At 37.7% G+C, this 21,687-nt stretch overlaps 1 protein-coding gene across 2 annotated transcripts in view; it reads left to right on the top strand.

The window, feature by feature from the left end:
* The window catches only part of PCSK2 (proprotein convertase subtilisin/kexin type 2), a 282,294-nt gene that overhangs the window by 30,051 nt on the left and 230,556 nt on the right, over positions 1 to 21,687 (top strand). Inside the window, exon 2 of one of the 2 annotated variants that reach the window (XM_044918692.1) lies at positions 13,905 to 14,009. The exons of the other annotated variant lie outside the window; for it this stretch is intronic. Coding sequence (XP_044774627.1) covers positions 13,905 to 14,009 — 105 coding nt within the window. The remainder of the gene's footprint in view (positions 1 to 13,904; positions 14,010 to 21,687) is intronic. 2 annotated transcript variants of the gene reach the window in all.

Here is a 21,687-nt window from a genome sequence, read left to right as displayed (position 1 = left end):
AATTACCTTTATTATATGTCAATTTTAAGAATCTACAAAGGTCATCGTAGAAAATAATAAAGAGGTAAACTGAAAAAAAATTAAATCATCCCAAATTTTGCCACCTATTATAAACATTTAGGTGAATATTAGCTGAACATCTTTCCAAGTGGTAACCTTACTTGCACACACTGTTTTGTTTTTCCAAAAGCAATGTATTGTGAAGATCTTTCTGCAGCAATGAAGACAAATGCAGCATCATTTTTATAGCTATTTACTCCTTAACAATGCAATCAGCTTTCTTCCCTCTAAACCCCTTTTCTTCCTTCACAACATTTTCTGTGCTCTCTGCAACTTTATCCCAGCAAGACTGAGACTGATATTTCAATATTTAACTTAATCTTAATATCACCAATCTCAGATACACAAACAAATGTATGTCAAACATGAATTGCTTTCCTCCAGCCTTATTATCTATGTGGAATTTAATATGGCACCAGTGAACTTCATTAAGAAATCACATTTGATATTGACTTGGCCAAGTGCAGACTTCTTCTGGGTTATTCCAGGTTTTGAAAAAAAAAAAAACAAAAACAGCTTGCTTGTGAAGAAACCATCAAGTGAATTCACAGCTCAGGTGACCACTTTTTACCCCTTCTTCTTTGTCATTTTGAGATAGCCTCCACCCCAGAGCTGATGCTTGGTAGTGATTAATCTCTCTTGTCTTCCACAACTGTTGAAGAGAGCTTAGGCCCAAATACAGACAAAAATAACAGATTGTCTCAGTCATATCTATAATCAACTGGATTTTTCCCCCACTAGAACATGTGAGGGTATTTCTACTCCCAGTTCAATCTCATAAGTTTCTATGTGTTCAAGCCCTCTTAAGATGTACCTTTTGCCAAGCACTTATTAGAATTCTAGATGGTTCAGAGCTAGAAGGTACAATATGCATCACTCATTGGTTCACAAATTAAGTTTTGTTTGGCCACCATAGTTCTTTCAATCTTTTTGTCCTAAGAAAGGCATGTACTCTCCAATTTACTATAAGCCTCACTGTTCCTTATTGTCTCACATACTTGTATTTCCTGCTTGCCTCCCAAAGCATTAAACGTTTCACTAATGCCCAAAGAATGCCATACCCAGAGATAGTCATCTACATTGAGGCAGGCAGCTACTTAGCAACTCCTCCCAAGTTCAGTCTAGAACTTCCTGATTTTTATTTATTCAACAAATATTTATGAAGCACATACTCTGTACCAGATACCTGGAAGCAAAACAGGGATTGTCCTCATGGAGACTGCATTTGTCCCCAAGACTGTCTCCAGAGAGTGTTCTTTTTGAAATACCAGGATAATTTTGAAAGATGAAGATTTAGGCAATGTGTCCATAGTTCAGTTTTTTTAAGCTTAAGATTCTTCTGATCCCTAACATTCCATACAAAACCAGTCTTGTGTATGAATCTTCCCATAAGGAAGAAGTGTTTCCTTACCATAAAATGTGCATGGTTCACTTTGCTACAGGTTGGAATTGCTCTGCTGGAATTGACTGAGGATATTCAGTTGGTTGACAATGAGAACAAGATAAGACAGATGATCAGAGCACTTAGAGAAATTAGGCACTACCAGCCTTTGATAGTAAATTACAAATGTAAAAATGAAAATGTAAAGCTCCAATTGGAAAAATGTGGATCAAAAAATGTTCAGGGTTCCTGGTTTAAGAATGGGCTAATAAATGCAGGGTGTTCTCCAGAAAATGGTTGAACAAAAGGCACCTCCTTTCTGTACTGTGGAAGTTGGTTGGTTCCTGCCCAAACCATGGAGGCTGTATAGTCCAGTGTGAACCTGAGGAGTATGGTCTGTTCCCTCATCATCTTGGGCTTTCAACCAGATTATCCCTACCCTTGCTCTGGATGGCAGCTATGACTTCATAGTTGATATAGTAGTCTGCTTTTTAAAAAAAGTTTTCTGTTTCATGATGGGAATAGATATTTAATCTGTGTATCAGTTTAAACAAATTGACTTTTTTGTTGGTTTAATTAAGAAATAAAATCATGGTAGAAAATATGCTTTTCCCTTCCTTTGCCCTAAAGTTGACATCCCAACCTGTCTATTTGTAAGCTTCAGAATTCTTGTTGAGATCAGCTTACCTTGCACACAATCCAGGGGAACCAGTAATTGTCTCTGGGCAGGTATCAGTAACATACAAGTCTATCCCCCGACTGGCCCAAAGAAAGACAAGTCCTATGTAGGAAAGAAATTCAAGGGAGAGTGAAAAATAGGAGAAAGAACATGGGCTTCAAAGTCAGCCAGACCTGGGTTCAAATAAACTTTTCTGCACCTCTGTCTCCTCATACTTAAAATAGAAATAATAACACCCACCTTACAGGACTGCTTCAATCAGAAAATAAAGTAATGTTTTTGAAGAGCCTGACATAGGTGGCAAGGTGAATTTACAAATGGATCTTTTCTTTGCGGTGTTTTCTGCTGGGGATTGGCAACATCCTGGTTTGTGGTTTGAGGATGACTCCCTGTGTGTGTCAGTTATCCTGTCTAGCAGATCCAAAAATGCTGGCATTCATGCCCTGCCTTCTGTGGGGAGATGGCTATTGGAAAGTCCCAAAACATCAGCTGGTCCATGAGGCATCTTCAGGGTGGGCCTCCTGGTATGCTGTAACTATGGTACATTGATTATTGATGGCCCAATTATTGGCCTTCCTAGATTTGCCCTGGAATTTTGAAATCCTCTCTATTCTGACTATGGGTTAACCTCTGACTTGTTTTGGCCAAAAGTATATGGTAAAAGTGCTGGTGTGCCAGTTCTAAGCCTGGGACTCAAGAGGCCTTACACATCCCCATTTAGTTTTTTGCACTGTTGTATTTACTTTTGAAACCCTGCCTCATCCATGAGAACAAGTCTGGGCAAGGCTGCTAGAGGATGAGAGACCAGGTGGAGGAGAACTGAGGTGCCCTGCTAATAGCCAATTAGCACTCAGAAGAAGAGCCAACTTCATAAACTACCAACTGACTACACATGCATGAGGTAGCCCAGTCAAGACCTGAACTACCACTCAATGAGCCTAAACTGTCGACCCAGGAAATTGTGAGCTAAATAGATGGTTGCTGTTTGAAGCTACTAAAATCTGTGGTGTTTTGTAACACACATTATCATGGTGATACATGACTGAACCCTGAGTGACTGGGAAGTTTCCTCCACTGCTAGAGAACTTTAATGAGGACCTATAAGGCTCCTCAGCCATTGGAGTGGCAGCCTCCCTCCACAGATTTGCCTGTCTTTCCAATCCTGAGCCACTGATCATGTTCTTTGAGCTTCTTTGTGAATCATCCAAGAGCCTGACAGCAGAGGCAGCTAACCGTGGCCCTAGGGAGCCATAAGATGAAGAAAGAGTCTTTTGCAGGAACAAAGGTGGTGTGTACCTGTTGTTCTCCAGACCCACTTTTTGTCCCTCTTTCTCCAAAGTAAAACAGGAAAAAGTGAGAGGATTCAAATAGCTTAGAAATGTGATCCTAGGTCCAGACTCTGAGGAGGAGGAGCTTTAGTTGAGAGAAATATGCAAGTCAGTAGGGGTGAGTGTTTACAGCCGATATATAAGGGATTGTTCAGGCTGGGGCCATAATTGCAATACAGGCCTTTGGTATCCCCTTATCTGCCTCTTACTCCTCTTCTCTTCCTTTCTGGCCCCAGAAACTTCCATTCCATCAGCAAATCTGAATCAAGGCATTTAGCTAGCCATGGTTTAGAGAGTTAGCCCTCCCAGAGATAACTGCACTTTCATGAGACCAAGCATTCAATACACACACACACACACACACACACGAAACTTAGAATGGGGCTAAGCAGGAACCTTGTGAGGCAAAGAAAGACTTTTCAGTGCTAAGTCACACCAACTTCCCCTTATTCTCCCATAGAAGTCCTCAGCCTGCCCCTTCCTCTCTCTTTCTCTCTTCTCCCAACTTCCCCCACCTACTTCGCAGCCTCTATTTCTAGTCTTCGTTTTTCTGTACTGTCGTATGTTTCTGTCCACCACACAGTATAATTTTCTTGTTTGTGCATTTCTTCACTGACCTGTAAGTACCTGTCGGGCAGAGCCTGGGACTCCCCCATTCCCTTCTCTTTTCTCCCCATCCTTATTTGCCGACTGCAGATTGCATGCAAACCAGGGAAATCAAGAATGGTCTCAATAAATGTCAGCGTAATGCAGAGCCTAGATCTGTCTATAAAATGCAGGGTCCAAAATGAAATTGATAAGCAATTATCAGCTAAGCCATTTTCAGTCTTTGATACATTGTTTTTGTTTCCTGGTTTTTATTCCTTAAACCTCTTGACAGCAGCTCCTCTTGGTAATAAAATTATAAAAATCTTTACATGTGGAATGACATTCAATGTTCTATCAAACTAGACTCCCAACTTAGCCTGACTGAGCATCATGAAAATCAGCACAATAGACAAATGTGAAGAAAGTAGGCAAATAATATAATGGGCCTAAACCAGGCAGTCTTAACTGTTTGGAGGCTCTGGACCCATTTGATAATTTCTAAGAAACTGTGGACTCTGCTGAGAACAAGCAAATGCATAGAAGCACAAAATTTGTGGTGGAGGCCATGTTTACAGCCCTTCTGGAACACCCATGGATTGTGTAAGTGGATAAAACTCTGGTCCAAAGGAAAGCAGGCTGTGGACTCTGGGAGGATTTCACATGCCTTTTGATTGGTTCATAATTGGCTGCCAGCTCCCTGAGGTTCCCTCCTGTTGAGGAATGGGAATGTGTGGGTTCAGAGAAGAGCTTTGGCTTGGAGTCATGCTTATCAGGGGGAAAAGGAAGCAAGAGGGAAGGAAGAAAGGCAATAGGAACTGTTGCTGGGATCCATAAAATTTTGCAGCATAATGAGAATTTCTAAAAATCTCTGCAAGTCTGAGCTAGCAACATTATTATACCGTCACCCAGCCTGAACCTTCAAGTTGACAATTTGCTGTAAATTCTTCTTTCACTTGTTTTTCTCCTTCCTTCTGGAGCCAAGCATATTTTGCTTTAAAAAAAAAAAAGGTGATGGTATAAAAGAAGTGTGTGTGTGTGTGTGTGTGTGTGTGTGTGTGTGTGTGTAAGTGAAGAAAACATTTGAAAATATACTAAGTACTGATGTATATGAGAGGTTTCTTACCGGAACACTCAGGTGAGTGTTTGAGGACCTGACACTATTTCTAATATGTCTTTTCTATTTATAAGATTAGCATTCTATTTGAAAAACTGGGGAATGCATGAGCATTACATTATCAAGGTCTGTGTAGGCAGCAACCTTATACTACTGTAAGTTACACAGTATCTGTCTTTCTCTGCTTGTGGTGGCCTCATGCTTACACACTGATCTCCTCAGATAGCCCTTCTTAGATGCTCAGAGGACAGCAGATTTGGGCTCTACAACCCAAAGACAAGAGGCAAAATGACACCAAAAAATAACCAATGCCCACAGACTAATCTTCCATTAGGTCTGTGATCAATCAGTTTGCCTGTTTATTGCCTCTTTCCAATTTCAGCTCCATGAGACCAGTTAGCTCCATCTCTAACCTAGCCAAGACAGTGCCCCTAATCAGAGAATCCCAGGTCTTGGATCCCAAGAACATAGCAGAGGGGATGTCACTCACCAGCTTGGCTGTCCTTTGGTCACACTTGTCTTCATTAGGAATTCCAGCCTGCAAACTCAGATTCACAGCCATAGTTGCAAAGGTGTCTGGGGCATAGACTGAGGCTGCAGTGGAAGCAGCATGTTAGGAAAGGTGCTGATTTCCAGTCAGGAGACCTGGGATTTCTGCCAGGATTTCCTTCTCAACTGGGAGAGCCCTAACCCTCCCTGAGCCAGAGCCTTTTCTCATTTTATAAAATGAAGCAGTTAGACTGAGCCAAAGTGCAATGCAATTGCCTTCAGGTAACATAACAATTGAAATGACCTCTGTATGTGGCAATAGGACATGGTGGGGCTTCTAGCTTGAATGTCCTCTTAAGGACATTCAAATTTAATTTTTTAATTATTTTTACATTTTTTAAATTTCAATTTGGAGATAACTTTAGACTTAATTAATTAATTAATTTATTTATTTGCAAAAATAGCACATGCACACCCATGTTCATAGTGGCATGGTTCACAATGGCCAAAAGGTGGAAGCAACCCAGGTATTCATCAATACATAATATACATTTAAGGCATATTCAGCCTTAAAGAGGGAACAAATTCTGACACATGCCACACATGGGTGAACCTTGAAGATATTGTGCTGAGTGAAATAAACCAGTCACAAAAAGAAAGATGCTGCCTGATTCCAGCCTTTCTCAAATTAACATCTTACATAACCATAGCACAAATACCAAAGCCAGGAAAATAACTGATACAATATTACTAATTAATCTACAGACTTTGTTCAAATTTTTCCTAATGTCCTTTCTACTGATCTGGGATCCAATCCAGGATATGCAATCACATAAGTGATGTTGTCTTCTTGGTGCATCATATCATGAGGCACATGATTCTGATACATTTCATCTCTGGTGAGGCTAACTTGATCACTTCTTTAAAATAGTGTCTCTCGGATTTCTCCACTATAAAGGTATTATTTCTCATTTCTCTTTATTTATCATTATATTTCACTCACTAAGTTTAGTATCATTGCTGAAGCTTGCCAGCCACAATTATTACCATGGTATTTCCTAAAGGATGGTATCCAATTTCTATCATTATTTCTACAGTTGTTAGTTGGAATTCCACTCTAAGGAAGAATATTCCTTTTGCCTCCATTAATTTCTGAAAATCAGTAAAACAAAGACAGAATAATGTCCCTCCAATGCTCACTGGTACTTGATAACTTCAAAGTCCTTTCTAGTGTTAAAAATTCTCAGATTCATCATGCCCCCCACAACAGGAAGTAAAACTCCCAAGTTCATACCACCTGACAGTGATCAGAGGCACAAGTCTTTGGAAAGCAAAAGGTCAGCACACTTATATTTTCTTTCCTTTTCCATTCTCCACCCACCCTCACATTTGAAGTCAAATCTTGACATTACCCTGAATATATCAGTGGGGTTAAGTAGAAAAAAACATTCAAGAACCACTGAGCCTGGAAAACGCACATGAAATATTTATGTTTAATTTACCCTGGAGAATGTGATTTTTAATGAACAGGAACTAAATCACAAAAGCTGCAGTGTTCTAAAAGATTTTCATTCACACATCAGACTCCTAGACAAGTCTGCTGTGCCCTTGTGGTTCATCCAGTATCTGCTGCTCTGGCCCCAAGGCCCCCTCTCCACTGTGCCAGGAAGGTCACTTGAGGGACCCTAATGGAGCTGTTCCAGGCTGGTATCACCAATTAACAGATAGAACCAATAGTGTAGAATTTCAAGTTTGCAAAGTACTAAAAGCTGAGGGAACAAAACTCTTTTTTAGCCAGCTCTTTGTTTCTTGTTATCTGTTGCTGAGTAACAAACCAACCTAAAACTTAGTAGTATAAAACAACAGCCATTTTATTATGTTCATGAAATTGGGATCAGAAATTCAGGCAGGGCACAGTGGGGATGGCTTGTTGATGGTCCACATAGGAATTCAGTTGGGAAGACTTAGTAGCTGAAGGATGATTAGCATGGCTGGAATCTGGGATCATCCAAAGCTTCCTCATTTATATATTTGGCACCCAAAATGGGGTAACTTGAAGACTTGACCCAACCAAACTTGTCAACCAAAGCACTCCACAAGGCTCCCAAAGTTGTTTGGGCTTCCTCATAGCATGGCAGCCTGGGAGTAGTTGAACTTCTTAAATGGCAGATCATGACTTTAAGAGAAAGTGTTTTGGTGAACAAGGCAGAAGTCACAGGGTCTCTTATGACCTAGCCTCAAAAGTCACATGGCATCATTTTCACCATACTCTTTAGATCGAAGCAGTCACATTCCCCAGATTCAAGAGTTGGAATCATGTACTCCATCTCTTGATGGGAAGACTGTCAAAGAACTTGCACCTATATTTTAAAAATAGACACACTCTTCAAAACTGACACATTAGGAAAATACATACTTTAATAAAAATGAAAATATTCCCTTTGTCTGAATACCTTCCCTTCCTCCAGAAATTTCATGAACCACTCCCCAGACATCCCTCTGACTGAAATAATCTCTCCTCTGGGTCCTAATGCACCTTGCCCATAACTACGTTGGAGCACACTGCACTCCAACAATAAAAATACTTGCTAACTCTTACTGAGTACCACTATGTTCCAGGCATTATTCCAAGAACTTCCCATGCATTATCTCAATTCTCAGACAATGTGAAAAGGAGACACTCCTATTTTATAAGTGAGTAAATTGAGGCCCAGAAGGGTTAAATAACTTGCCAGAAGGTCATGTTAGGTGGGAGACCCAGAGTTTAAACCAAGGCACCCCAGAACTCATGCTCTTAACTCATTCCATCACAGAGTACCATTTATATGCTGCTGTGTGTAAATAGGCCTTCCCTGATGGATTAAGACCTATTTTCATATCATATTTATCCTTGCCTCTCCAGCACAAAACACAGCACCTGGCTTATGACAAGCAATAGCAAAAGCCATCAAAGACATGAACAGGCAATTCAAAGAGAAGGATTTAAAATGTTTAATAAACATAAGAAAAGATGTTCAGACTTTAAAAACAAAGAAATCCAAATAAAATGGCATATTTTGTTTATTAAATAGGCAGAATTAAAATGTGTAGTGTTGTTGAATGGACAATGGATTCTTTTTTATTATGTTCAGTTAGCCACTGTATAGTACATAATTAGCTTTTGATGTATTTAAAGAAGAAATAATTCTACTGAAGCTGTTCTGAAAAATAGAAACAGAAGGAAATCTTCCAAACTCCTTCTATGAGGTCAGCATTATCCTGATCCCAAAACCAGGCAAAGACCCCATCAAAAAGGAGAATTATAGACCAATATCCCTGATGAACATGGATGCCAATGTACTCAACAAGATTCTAGCTAATAGGATCTAACAGTATATTAAAAGGACAATGGATATTTTTATTCTCACTTTTTGGTTGATCTTATAAAACTTGATAGGAAAACTTCTGGGGGATATTTATCAAAATGTGAATGTTCAGGGACACCTGGGTGGCTCATTTGGTTAAGCATCTGCCTTCGGCTTAGGTCATGATCTCAGGATCCTGGGATCAAGCCTGGTGTTGGCTCCCTACTCAGCAAGAAGTCTGCTTCTCCTTCAGACTCTCCCCCTGCTCACACTCATGCACATGCACTCTCTCTCTCTCTCTCTCAAATAAATAAAATCTTTTTTAAAATGCTAATGTTCATAATCTCTAATTAAATGATTGAATTCCTGGGATATATCCTTCAAGAAAACTTTCATCTATGCATATATTGACATTTACAAGGCTGTTCATCACAGGATTTTTTAAATAACATTTTTATTGAGACATAATTCACAAATCATAAAATTTGTCCTTTCAAAATGTACAATTTAGTGATTTTTAATATATACAAAAAGTTGTGAAATCTTACCACGATCTACTTTTAGAACATTTTGATCATTCCAAAAAGGAACCCTGTACCATCATCAATCATTCTGTATTGCTGCTTCCTCTTAGTCCCTTATGTAAACACTAATTTACTTTGTATTTCTGTGTTTATCTGCTCTGGACATTACATATAAAGGAAGTGATACAATATGTGGCCTTTTTTTGGGTCTGGTTTCTTTCGTTTAGCCTTTAGTTTTTGAAGTTTCATCTGTATTGTAGCAGGTAAACAATGCTTCATTCCTTTTTGTTCTCAAATAACATTCCATTGTATCTACATACCACATTTTGTTCATCCATTCATCACTTGGTAGACATTTTGGTTGTTTCTAGTTTTTACCTATTGTGAATAGTGCTACTAAGAAAATTTGTGTGCATGTCTTTGTGTAGACATGTGCTTTCATTTCTCTTGGATATATACCTATGATTAGAATTGCTGGATCAATTCTTTAACATTTTAAAATTTTGAGTAACTGCCAAAGTGTTTTCCAAAGTGGCTGTACCATTTCACTCTCCACAAGCAAGGTGTAAGGGTTCAAATTCTTTCACACATTGTCACCAACACTTGCTGGGTTTTATAGTTTTTGTTTTTACTTTTGTTTTTTCTACTGGGTATAAAGTGATATCTCATTGTGGTTTGATTTGTAATTCCCTAATGACTAATGATGCTGAACAACTTTTCATGTCTTTATTGGTCATTTATGTATCTTTTTTGGAGAAATACATATTCAAATCTTTTGTCCATTTTTAAATTGAGTTATTTGACTTTATTGTTGAATTGTTCTTAATATATTCTGGTATGAGTCCTTCATCATAGATATGATTTGAAAATATTTTATCTCATTTTGTGGGTTGTTTTTTCATTTTCTTGATGAGTTCCTTTAAAGCACAAACATTCTTAGTTTTAATGAAATCCGATTTTGGACGGTTTTTTGTCCTTTGTGCTTCTGGTGTCACATCTAAGAAGTCATTGCTTAGGCTAAAGTCATGAATATTTACTTCTAAGTTTTATTCTAAGATTTGTAGATCTTCACTTCTTACATTTAGGGCCATAAATAATTTTGAGTTAAAATTTTTGTATGGTGTGAGAGACGACTCCAAATTCATTCTTTTTGTGTGGATATTCAGTTTTCCAAGGATGACTTGTTGAAAAGACTACTTTTTCCCATTGAATTTTCATAGTGACAAGGTTAAAATTAATTAACCAGACCTAACTATGAATTATTTCTGGACTCTCAATTTTATACCATTGAACTCTATGTCTCTCCTTATGCCAATACCAGACAGTTTTGTATTAAGTTTTGAAATGGGAAAGTGTGAATCTTCCACCTTTGTTATTTTTTGTAGATTGCTTTGGCTATTTGGGGTCCTGGGCATTTCCATATGAATTTTAGGATCAGCAATTATGGGGGGTATTACCATCTTAAAAATCCATGAACATGGGATGTCTTTCCATTTATTTGTATCTTCTTTAATTTCTTTCAATGATGTTTTGTACTTTTCAGTGTACAAGACTTGTACTTCTTTTGCTAAATTTTTTCTCAAGTATTTTACTTATTTGATGTTATTGTAAATGAAACTGATTTCTTAATTCTATTCTTGGATTGGTCATTGCTAGCATATACAAATATAATAGATTTTTGTATGTTAATTTTATATCTTACAACCACACTGAACTGAACTCATTTGTTAATTTGAATAGGTTTTTTTCTGGATTTCTCGGGAATTTCTATGTACAAGATATGTCTTCTGCAAATAGAGATAATTTTTTCTTCCTTTCCAATCTGGATGCCTTTATTTCTATTTCTTGCCTGATTGTCCTGGCTGGAACCACCAGTACACTGCTTAATATAAGTGGCAAGATCAGACAAGCTTGTCTTGCTCTGATCTTAAGGGGAAAGCATTCAGCCTTTCAGTGTTATATATGATGTTGGCTGTTTGTTTTCATAGATACATTTATCAGATTGAGGAATACCCTTTCATTCTAAGTTTTTTGAATGTTTTAACATAAAAGAGTGTTGGATTTGTCTAATGATCATGTCAATAAATACTTTTTAAAAATACTTAAATTTAAAAGAAATACTTTTTAAAAAATATTTATTGAGGTGATCATGTGGTTTTTGTCCTTTATTCTATTGATATTGTTATTATATTAACTTATTTTCAGCTGTTAAAACAACCTTGCATTCCTAGGATAAATCCCAGTTGATCATGTATATAATCCTTTGTATAAGTTGCTGGTTTCAGTTTGCTAGTGTTTTGTTGAGGATTTATGGGCTGATATTTGTAAAGCATAGTGGTCTGCAGTTTTCTTTTCTTGTGATATCTTTGTCTGGTTCTCATTTGAGGGTAATATTGGCCTTGATAATGAGTTGGGAAGTATTCCTTCATCTTCCATTTTTTTGGAAGAGTTTCTGAAGGATTGATATAAGTTCTGTAAACATTTCCCTCTAAATACTGCTTTAACTGCACCCCAAAAGTTTTTAAATTCTGTGTTTTTGTTTTCATGCATCTCAAAGTATTTTGGAATAGTCAGTGTGATTTCTTCTTTGACCCATCGATTATTTAGGACTAGGTTGTTTTCCAAATTTCCAGATTTTTCATCTTATTGATTTTTAAAGTAAATAGAAATTGTGATCAGATAACATACTTTGTGTTATTTTACTCCTTTTAAATTTATTGAAGCTTGATTTGTGGCCTAATATATGATCTATCTTGGAGAATGTTCCATGTGTACTTGAGAAGACTATGAATTCTGCTGTAGTTGGGTAGAATATTCTATAAATGTCTCTTAGATTTAGTTGATCTTTGGTTTTGTTCAAGTCTTCAATTTACTTTTTGGTCTGCATACCTGTTCTACCTATTATTGAAAATGGGCTATTGCAGTCTCCAACTGTTACTGATGCATTGTCTATTTCTCCCTTTGATTTGTCAGTTTTTGTTTTGTTAATCTGGGGACTTTGTTGTTACATGCATATATAGTTATAATTATCTGTCTTTTTGATGTATTAACTCTTTTATCAGCATAAAATGTCATTTCTTGTCTTTAGTAACATTTTTTATTAAAATCAATTATATCTAGTATATGTAGTCAGTCCTTCTTTCCTTTGGTTACTGTTTGTACAGTATATCTTTTCACATCTCTTGACTTTAACCCATTTATATATTTGAATCTAAAGTGTATCTCTTGTAGATAGCATATAGTTGAATAATGGGATTGGGTTTTTTTTTTTTCATTCTTTCTGTAAATCTCTGTCTTTTGATTGGAATTTTCAATCCATTTACATTTAATGTAATACCTAAAAGATATTTACACTTGCCATTTTACTATGTGCTTTCTATAGGTCTTATAAACTTTTTTCTTCTTTCATAATGGCCTTTTTGTGTTAAATATTTTTAGTGCACCATTTTAATGACCTTGTTGCTTATTTTACTATATATTTTGTAGTTATTTTCTTGGTGGATGACTGGAGATTACAATAAATAACTTAAACAATAAATAATTTAAACAGATTAATACCAACTTGATTTCAAAAGTATACAAAACTTCACTCCAATATAGCTATGATTCTTTTTCCATCTTTTGTGGTACTAATACATCTTTATACATTATAAACCCCCAAACATAGTTTTACCATAGGATAAGTGATAGTCTTCCTTAGGTTCTCTCAGATTCTAGTACTTGGGAAGAACTAAAGCAATTTATTTAGAGTCTCTAATCTTCAGCTTCCTCATCTGTCAGGCCTTGAGCAGCAGACAAGCTCTAATTATTATGGTTTCTCCAACTAGTTCTAACACCCATACCTAATCCCAAGTATCCTTAGCATAGGGAGACAGGGAAATCTGGCCCATCATCCAACAGGTGCTTACCAGATTTAGGTGGTTGCACTGTGCCCAATATGATGAAAGACATCAAAGAGTTCAAGAGAAAGTCTAAGATACAGGACAGATAATCCAGCTGTGAAGACAGGAGTAGGTCACAACACAATTCTGGAGCAACCAGACTTAGAGTGGAAATACTAGTTCAAGAGAAGAGAATGGAGAACTTGGTGTGGGTGAATAGAAAGGGAAGGCTCCATGGAGAAGAAATTTTTTAAAATGGGTAGAAACTAAAGAAATAGAGGAAAGAGTAGAAGGTATTTGGGGAGGAGAAGTGAATGGGCAGTATATAAGAAAAAGTAGAGAAAACAAAAGTACAGTGATAGGGAAATAGAAGTCCAAGTCTGATAGGAAGCTGCCAGTTTTCTCACATACATCACATCCCATGGAGCCCTAAGATGCAGCCCCAGCTTTGGTTTCCCTGTCCTGGGGCCACTCCCAGAAGCTAATTATGTCTTATGTCTGTTTGACTCTCCACAGCTTCCCTTCACTGAAGGACTGTACCACTTTTATCACAATGGCCTAGCAAAGGCCAAGAGAAGACGCAGTCTACATCACAAGCAGCAGTTGGAGAGAGACCCCAGGGTGAGTTTCCTTGGACACCTGCCTTTCAACCTCTTCTGCCACAACTGAGCCCACTGAGGGGATGTATAAAGGGGTGGGCTGAGAATTTTGAAGTAAAGACACTCAGTGTATTGTGATAAGCAAAATGGATCCTTGGCAGAGTGGCACTGGACACTCTCCACTCCTCTACCTTGTGTATAATAAGTAAATCTTTTATAGGCTATGGGGCAGGAAAGTAAACAGAGATACCACCCCTTTACTGGCTATCTTTTCCTGCATTATTGTGTTTGGACTTCTGGTTGCCTTGGAACCTGTTTTAGCCTATGATGGGTGGGGAGAAACCAGTCATTTAATGAGTCATTTTATGGAAGGCTTCTACTGGTGAGCCCCATGCTCTTAGGAGGTTGCTGTGCCCCATATTGGGCATGGAGAAATGACTGGGCCAGTGAGTGATTAGCTTACAGCAGGCAGCAGGCTTCTCAGTATCCATGCATGGTTGCATCCCCAAGACCACCTCAGCCATTCTCTCCTATATTTTTTCACAATCACCTAATTTACCCTCATGCCTTAATGGTGCTCATAACCCCCATTTTTAAATTTACAATCTTTACCTTGCTCTTAGAATCTAGATCTCATTTCCTACTCACCCTAGAAGCTTAAATTCACTTCCCCACAATCAAACTTATTACTTTAGCCACAAAGCAGCTCCTTTTCTAGAATAGGAACTTTGGTCATCCCTGAATCCTCCTTCATCAAATCTCTTCTGCCTTCCCTCTATACTTACAGACTCATTCAACTGAGTAGAATACTTCCTGTTATGCAATTCACTAAAAGGGAAATTAATAATCCAGACAAATTGCTCTCTGTACATTGACAGCTGCATAACTCTTCTCCAGAACTCTTGGGGGAAAGTGGATATAAAGTGGGTCAGACATTTGAGTTAGGGATTTACACATGAGACTCTTTGAATTGATGGAATCTGGAAACTCATTCTTGTGGGGCTTTTCATGTGAACATTTGACTGGGCTTAATTTGGGCTTTAATTAGGAATGCAGATGAAACAGACTCCCCAGCAGACCACCAACTGACAGGCCACAGGCAATTTTCCTTTAACTCCTCAACCCAGGGGATCCCCCATTCCCTGGAGTGGCAATTCTGCTCTGAGAAGCCACTTTATCTACTTTCACAGTAAGATCCAAGCTGCCTCCTGCCAGCCCATGCCAGACATTCTTAAAGGGTCTGTTGAAGAAGCTGGCACCATTATCTAAGGGAAAAGCTCTCTTTTCTGTGTCTTAACAGCCTCCACCCTGGCTGTACCAATTCAGAGCTTCGGGAATCTCTTGGGAAGCCTATGGACAGAAATCCTGTGTGTCTCACATATGGATCCAGAGTGGATACCAGTAGACAAAGACCACTCTGGGAAACTGTGGCACTGGTTCTCCCTGCACTTCATCCCTGCCCTATGATCTTACCCTTTATTGCCAGTTATTTTCCTTTTATTTATATATTTGCTTAAAAGTCCCATTGGATTCTCCTCTTCCATGATTAAAGATGTTGCCTCAAGATCATCCAGAGAGAAAAACATAAAAGAAACTGTGGCAGAAGGAAAGAGATGCTTGAGAAAGAGAACTGAGGAACAAGGAAACTAAGAAGCCATTGTTTGGGTCAGAGGGACTCCTTGCGCCCATTAGACTAAGATTTTCTTATTCTTTCACTTACTTGAAATGATCTTTGAAATGCTTATTCTTGAAGTTTAGAGTGATGTTTCCAAAAGAGAAGAAAATAAGATAGGTTAGGTAATAAGGAGATCATGCACTAGTGATTCTAATCATTTGTCTTTCTCCTCAAAATATTGTCTGTTTTAACCAAAAGGGACATCCATTCCGCCTTCACTGCCCACTAGAAGGGTTCTGGTAACCATCTTCCTCTACATGGTGGTGGCAATCATCTGTATTGCCCATGATCAGTATAAGATAGTGGGTACACTAAAGATCATAAATCTCCTGTACCTTTTCTCTGTCCTCTCATTGAGGGTAAATGTCAAGTCTGTGGTCCATAATAAAGTCATTCTAGGAAAAGAAATAAAACATAAAATCTCATAATTCTTTGAGAAAAAAAAAGACTGCTAGTGATGACTGCCTCATTTTAAAATATTAGATTAAGCCCTTTCCTGCATGATTTTCTTGTGATTATCTAATTCTGGCATCAGCTGATAGCAAAATATGGGGGCGACCATTTTTTTTTTAATTCCAGTATAATTAACATAGAGTGTTATATTATTTTCAGGTGTATAGTATAGTGATTCAAAAATTCTATATATTACTCAGTGCTCTTCACATTAGGTGTACTCTTAATCCCCATCACCTATTTCACCCCTCCCCCTACCCACCTCCTCTCTGATAACGTGTTCTCTATAGTTAAGAGTCTGTTTTTTGGTTTGTCTTTTTTCTTTGTTCATTTGTTTTTTTCTTAAATTCCACATATGAGTGAAATCATATAGTATTTGTCTTTCTTTGATTGGCTTATTTCACTTAGCGTTATAAACTCTCTAGATCCATCCATGTTGTTGCAAATGGCAAGATTTCATTATTTTTATGTCTGGGTAGTATTCCATTGGATATATATAACACATCTATATCCATTCATCTATCAATGGACACTTGGGCTGCTTCCATAATTTGACTATTGTAAATAATGCCACAATAAACATACGGATGCATATATATTTTCAAATTGTGTTTTCATATTCTTTGGGTAAATACCCAGTAGTGGAATTGCTGGATCATATGGTAATTCTATTTTTAATTTTTTGAGGAAACTCCATACTGTTTTCCACAGTGGTTGCACCAATTTACATTCCCACCAACAGTGCACTAGGGTCCTTTTTCTCCACATCCTCATGGGGGGAACTATTCTTAAACAAAAAGCATTGACTATGACCAGTGTAAGAGTAGCAATATAAGGAGTCTTCCATGTGGGTCTACAGATCTTAAGCGAAAGGGCAAATGTGTTGAGAGGATACCTCAATCTTTGAGTTCCCAAGCACATTCACATAGGCTACAAAAAAGAAAAGTAAATACAAGTATAGGAGGGGTGCTTAAATAGTTCAGTTGGTTTTGTGACCAACTCTTGATTTTGGTTCAGGTCATGATCTCAGGGTCATGGGATCAAGCACCACATGGGGCTCCATGCTGGCCATGGAGCCTGCTTGGGATTATCTTTCTCCCTCTGCCCCTCTCCCACCCCTCTCCCTCTTTCTCTCTCTGTCTCAATAATAATAATAATAATAAGTATAGGAAGGAAACAAAAAGGTCCAGGTAGCCAAAAAGGATTATTGACACTGGCTTTTATCTCTTGGGTAACTGTTGCAAATTACATTTTATGAACCAACATTTTAAGAGCAAGTTGTTTTGTCATTTTCTGAAACGTGTTGTCTCCTAGACCAACCTACTTCATCATGCTTGCAGCCCCTGCTTCCTTCTTATTCCTGTCTCCACATCACTTCCTGGCCTTTCTCACTCACTGTCCTGCCTGGGAAGGAGCATGCAAAACCCAAGGAACCAGGCATGTAAGAGCAGGAGGCTTTGAGCAGCTACAGGTTGTCAGGGCTGAATCTACTCAGTAGCTTTTTAGCCATAGAAACTGCCAAGATCTGCTATCAACTCAAGAAATAACGAAAAAGGTAGAGGACTGAGTTTCACTTTGGTTTTGTTCCAGCTTCAGAACAGAAATTTCAAGGATGGTTGGCCCTTATTCAGCAACTAATTTTTATGTGTAAAGAAAATGAAAGAAAGACTGGAAAAGGATCATATCTGCTTTTATTCCAGGCCAATAAAGTGCTCCTTCAATATGTTCATATTCATTCACTGATAGGTAGGACAATAGTTAAGAAAATAGATTCTGATGGAGATCATTTCAAAGGTGTTCTCTTGCCTTCCCATCTCTTTCTGCTAAATAAATTAGCAGAGTGACATTGTGTGTCAAACTACACTCAAATAACATAATTAATTAAAGAATAACAACAAAGAATTAGAATTCTGACTAGCATTATTTAGATGATAAAAGCAAAAACTGGGTCTTATTTTTTTCTGGATGTCTTTGCACAGTGCAGGTCTGAATGCATAGTAGATGCTCCATAAATATCTTTCAAATGAATAGATGATTAATAATTTTTCCTCAGGGTTTTAATCCATGAAATAGTATTGTTCTTCTCATCTTATATTTTTATCCCTATTCTAAAATGTGCACTCTTTAGGAAACAGAAGGACAGCCTTCTTTTTAGCTACTCCTTTAGAAATATTCTTAATTTTAAACCAGTTGCTATTTTATTACTTCCAAGCCCTGTCACTGAGAACCCCATGAAGAACCAGTTTTTAATTTCAAAAATCCAGTACACTGTGTTGCTGATCATATTCACGGTCCTGGTACAACGAGCCAAGTGAGGACAATGTGTTTGGAAAGTTTGGGTAGCTAAAATAATGTGAAGAGGTAATAAATAAATCCAAAGCTGGGATGAAATAATAAAACTAAAAATGACTTCTCAGAGTGAGAGTTAGGAACAAATATCCCCTGCCCAAAACATCTGCGGGATTTGTTAAACTTTAGCTAAGAGCAGCGTCAACAAATCTTGAAGCCAAACCTGATTGTGGTCCACAGTCTACATACCAAACTCCCACAGTCCCACAAGTACCTGAAAAGCTGCAGAGAATAGATTTATTTAAGATAATATTTGTTTCACAGTTATGTTGCTTGCATATCTGACATAGCACTGAAATGAGAAATATTAAAAAACATGAAGACTCCCATCATTCAATGAGCAACACACATTAGTTGTATGGAAGCCAAATAATTTAACAACAAATAACCTGAACTTTATTTGTTGAGAGAAGTTATATTTGATTGGAAAATTATAAACACTTATTCCCTTTTCAAAGCAATTTTATTAGACCACATAATTATCCCTTGAAATCATTTTTAAATCATCTTCCAATTTTGCAAGTCAGAAACTCCCATCAATTTGCTGAAAACTTTTCTCAGTTCCCCATCTCAAAGAATGGATGATGTCTCCCTTGCATTCTATATATGGAAGCTATATCTTTCTACATTCTTCCTCATCCAAACATATCCACATGTCTAATTATATAGATGGCAGACTCATGATCCTGTAGTGACCTAATTTTGTTATTAAATGGTCTATTAGGAGCATATATGTGAAGTTTTTAGGGTGCTGCAAAACACCTACAAAAGTTAGTTTCACTGGATAGGTCTACAGCAATTTCATAGAACCATACCACCAGAACAAATGAGAATTTTTCCCATTCTTTAAAATTAACTGGACGAGACTAGTGTGATTTGTTGGGAAAAATCTGAATAATGAGTGAACCAGACTTTCTTTGTCCATAGGTTTTAATAATACAATAATTGATATTGTTGAAAAAATGGATTTATTATCATGCTTGAAACTCAGGTGGTTGATAGAAGCTGAGAATGGCTTGCAATTGCTCTGGGTCCTTTTCTGACATGATAATAATAATGCTTTTAGATCTAACTCAGATGGAGTAATTTAGCTGTGACTGGTGAACACCTTATAGAACTGTACATAGACTCAGATCAGAAAGATTTAGCATCGATGACCTAGAAAGCATGATCTGAAGAAGCCCATGAAATGATCAGAGCAATAATATAGCAATTTATTCAATCTAAAGACATCTTTCTGAAAAGAATACTGGAACTTCAGCAGCTCAAAGCAAGCAAAAAAAATTCATTTATCTTTTCCTCCACAAGTAACACAAAATTTTGTCACAATTGCTAAGCTCTTAGCTTACAACCCTTTTCGAATACCTAGCACTAGTCATGTAACTTTTTATGATAATGAGGTGCCACTTACATGTATTGTGTCTTTGATTTATAGTATTAGATAACCATTTGATTATTTAGATTAAAAGTTGGGGGAGAGGGGCACCTGGGTGGCTCAGTCGTTAAGTGTCTGCCTTAGGCTCAGGTCATGATCCCAGTGTCCTGGGATCGAGCCCTGCATCGGGCTCCCCGCTCTGCGGGAAGCCTGCTTCTCCCTCTCCCACTACCCCCTGCTTGTGTTCCCTCTCTCGCTATGTCTCTCTGTCAAACAAATAAATAAAATCTTAAAAAAAAAATTGGGGGGAGAGAAGAAAAAGCACCATTATCTTGTGGAAAATCTGCTTTCAAATAGAAAATCTCATGGAGAAAAATGTCTTCTTGCACTTTTTTGGGTTTTGTTTTGGTTTGGTTTGGTTTGGTTGGTTTTGTTTGGTTTTGATTTGATCAAACCTTCAGCCAGTGGGTAACTAGTAGAATTTGGGGTGTCCTCTCCTTACCATCACTGTGAATGTATGAGAGCCTTTCCACCTGGGGGCTGGGTAAAAATAGAAATTAGATAGTTTTAGTGCCTTTTTAAAAGAATTTATACCCAAAGAATAGGGTTTTGTTTGGTTTTGTTTTGTTTTGTTTGGTCTTCATATTTGTTAAGTCTCAAATGGTGAGATTTGAGGTGAGATGTTGCTCTAAGAAATGTATAGGACTGGAGCACCTGGGTGGCTCAGTTGGTTGAGCATCTGACTCTTGATTTTGGTTCAGGTCATGATATCAGGGTCATAAGATCAAGCCCAATGTCTGGCTCCACACTCAGCCCAGAGTCTGCTTAAGATCCTTTCCCTCCCCCTCTGCCCATCTCCCCACTCACCCTCTCTGTCTCTCTCTAAAATAAATAAATAAATAAAATCTTAAAAAAAAAAAAAGAAATGTATAAGACTTCTCCAATCTATCTTCCAAATGTCTCATTGAGGGGGGAAAAAAAAGGAAGCAGATAGATTTAATTATATTTTACTTATTAAAAAAACAATCATTTTCTCATTTCTTTGTAGCATGAGTTGGACTAACAGGTGTTACTCTTTCCTGAAATGGAGATACAAAATCACACATGAGTTTGTGAAAGCAGATCAAGTCCCCCAAAATGATGACCATCTTGTCCAATCTGGATTTAGGTTCTCCTGGTTGGCCAAGGGAACAGCCTATTTGAAATTGGGATTCTCATAGGGAAAACACCATCCACAATGCATGATCGTAACAGCCCAGTGGTCCATGAATAAAGCTGTGCAAGTAGACTTAACCATAAGTAGGATCTGAAAGTAGAATGAAATCTCTTTAACTTTGGGGGTTAAAAGTACAGATTAGCCAGAATTCCTAAGAGAGACTCCTTCTTCCCTGGGCTAACAAGTGTTCATTTAGGTGTCTCTGGCATATCTACTCTAAAGAGAAATAAACTTAAGACATACAGAACTGAAATAAAGTGATATTGAAGCTACACTGTGAAGAAGATATAGAATAAGAAACAGAAGCACAGAAAAATCTAAAAAATGAAAAAAAAATTTTGATTGGTGGAAAGTGTGTGAGACCCAGCCCCACATCCAATGCTGCACTCCCCACCCACCTCCTAACAGTGTCTTAATATCACCTGAACCATGTGAGCCCTTCAGGACCTGGACCTTTCCTATTCTAAATAGGAAATAATAGGAAATAGTTCAATTTTCTATCATAAAAAAGGGAACAATATTTCCCACGCTAAAAGGGCAAATAACCAAAAGGAGCGCATAGCAAAGTTAAGCAGTTGTCATTTCTTCCTCCTTTCTTCTAGTTTTTCCTCCCTGCCTCTCTCTACCTTACT

Source organism: Neomonachus schauinslandi, chromosome 10 (genome assembly GCF_002201575.2).
Source record: "Neomonachus schauinslandi chromosome 10, ASM220157v2, whole genome shotgun sequence".
Taxonomy (NCBI): Eukaryota; Metazoa; Chordata; class Mammalia; order Carnivora; family Phocidae; genus Neomonachus; species Neomonachus schauinslandi.
Note: the sequence above shows the minus strand (reverse complement) of the source record. Positions and strands in the feature narration are given on the sequence as shown.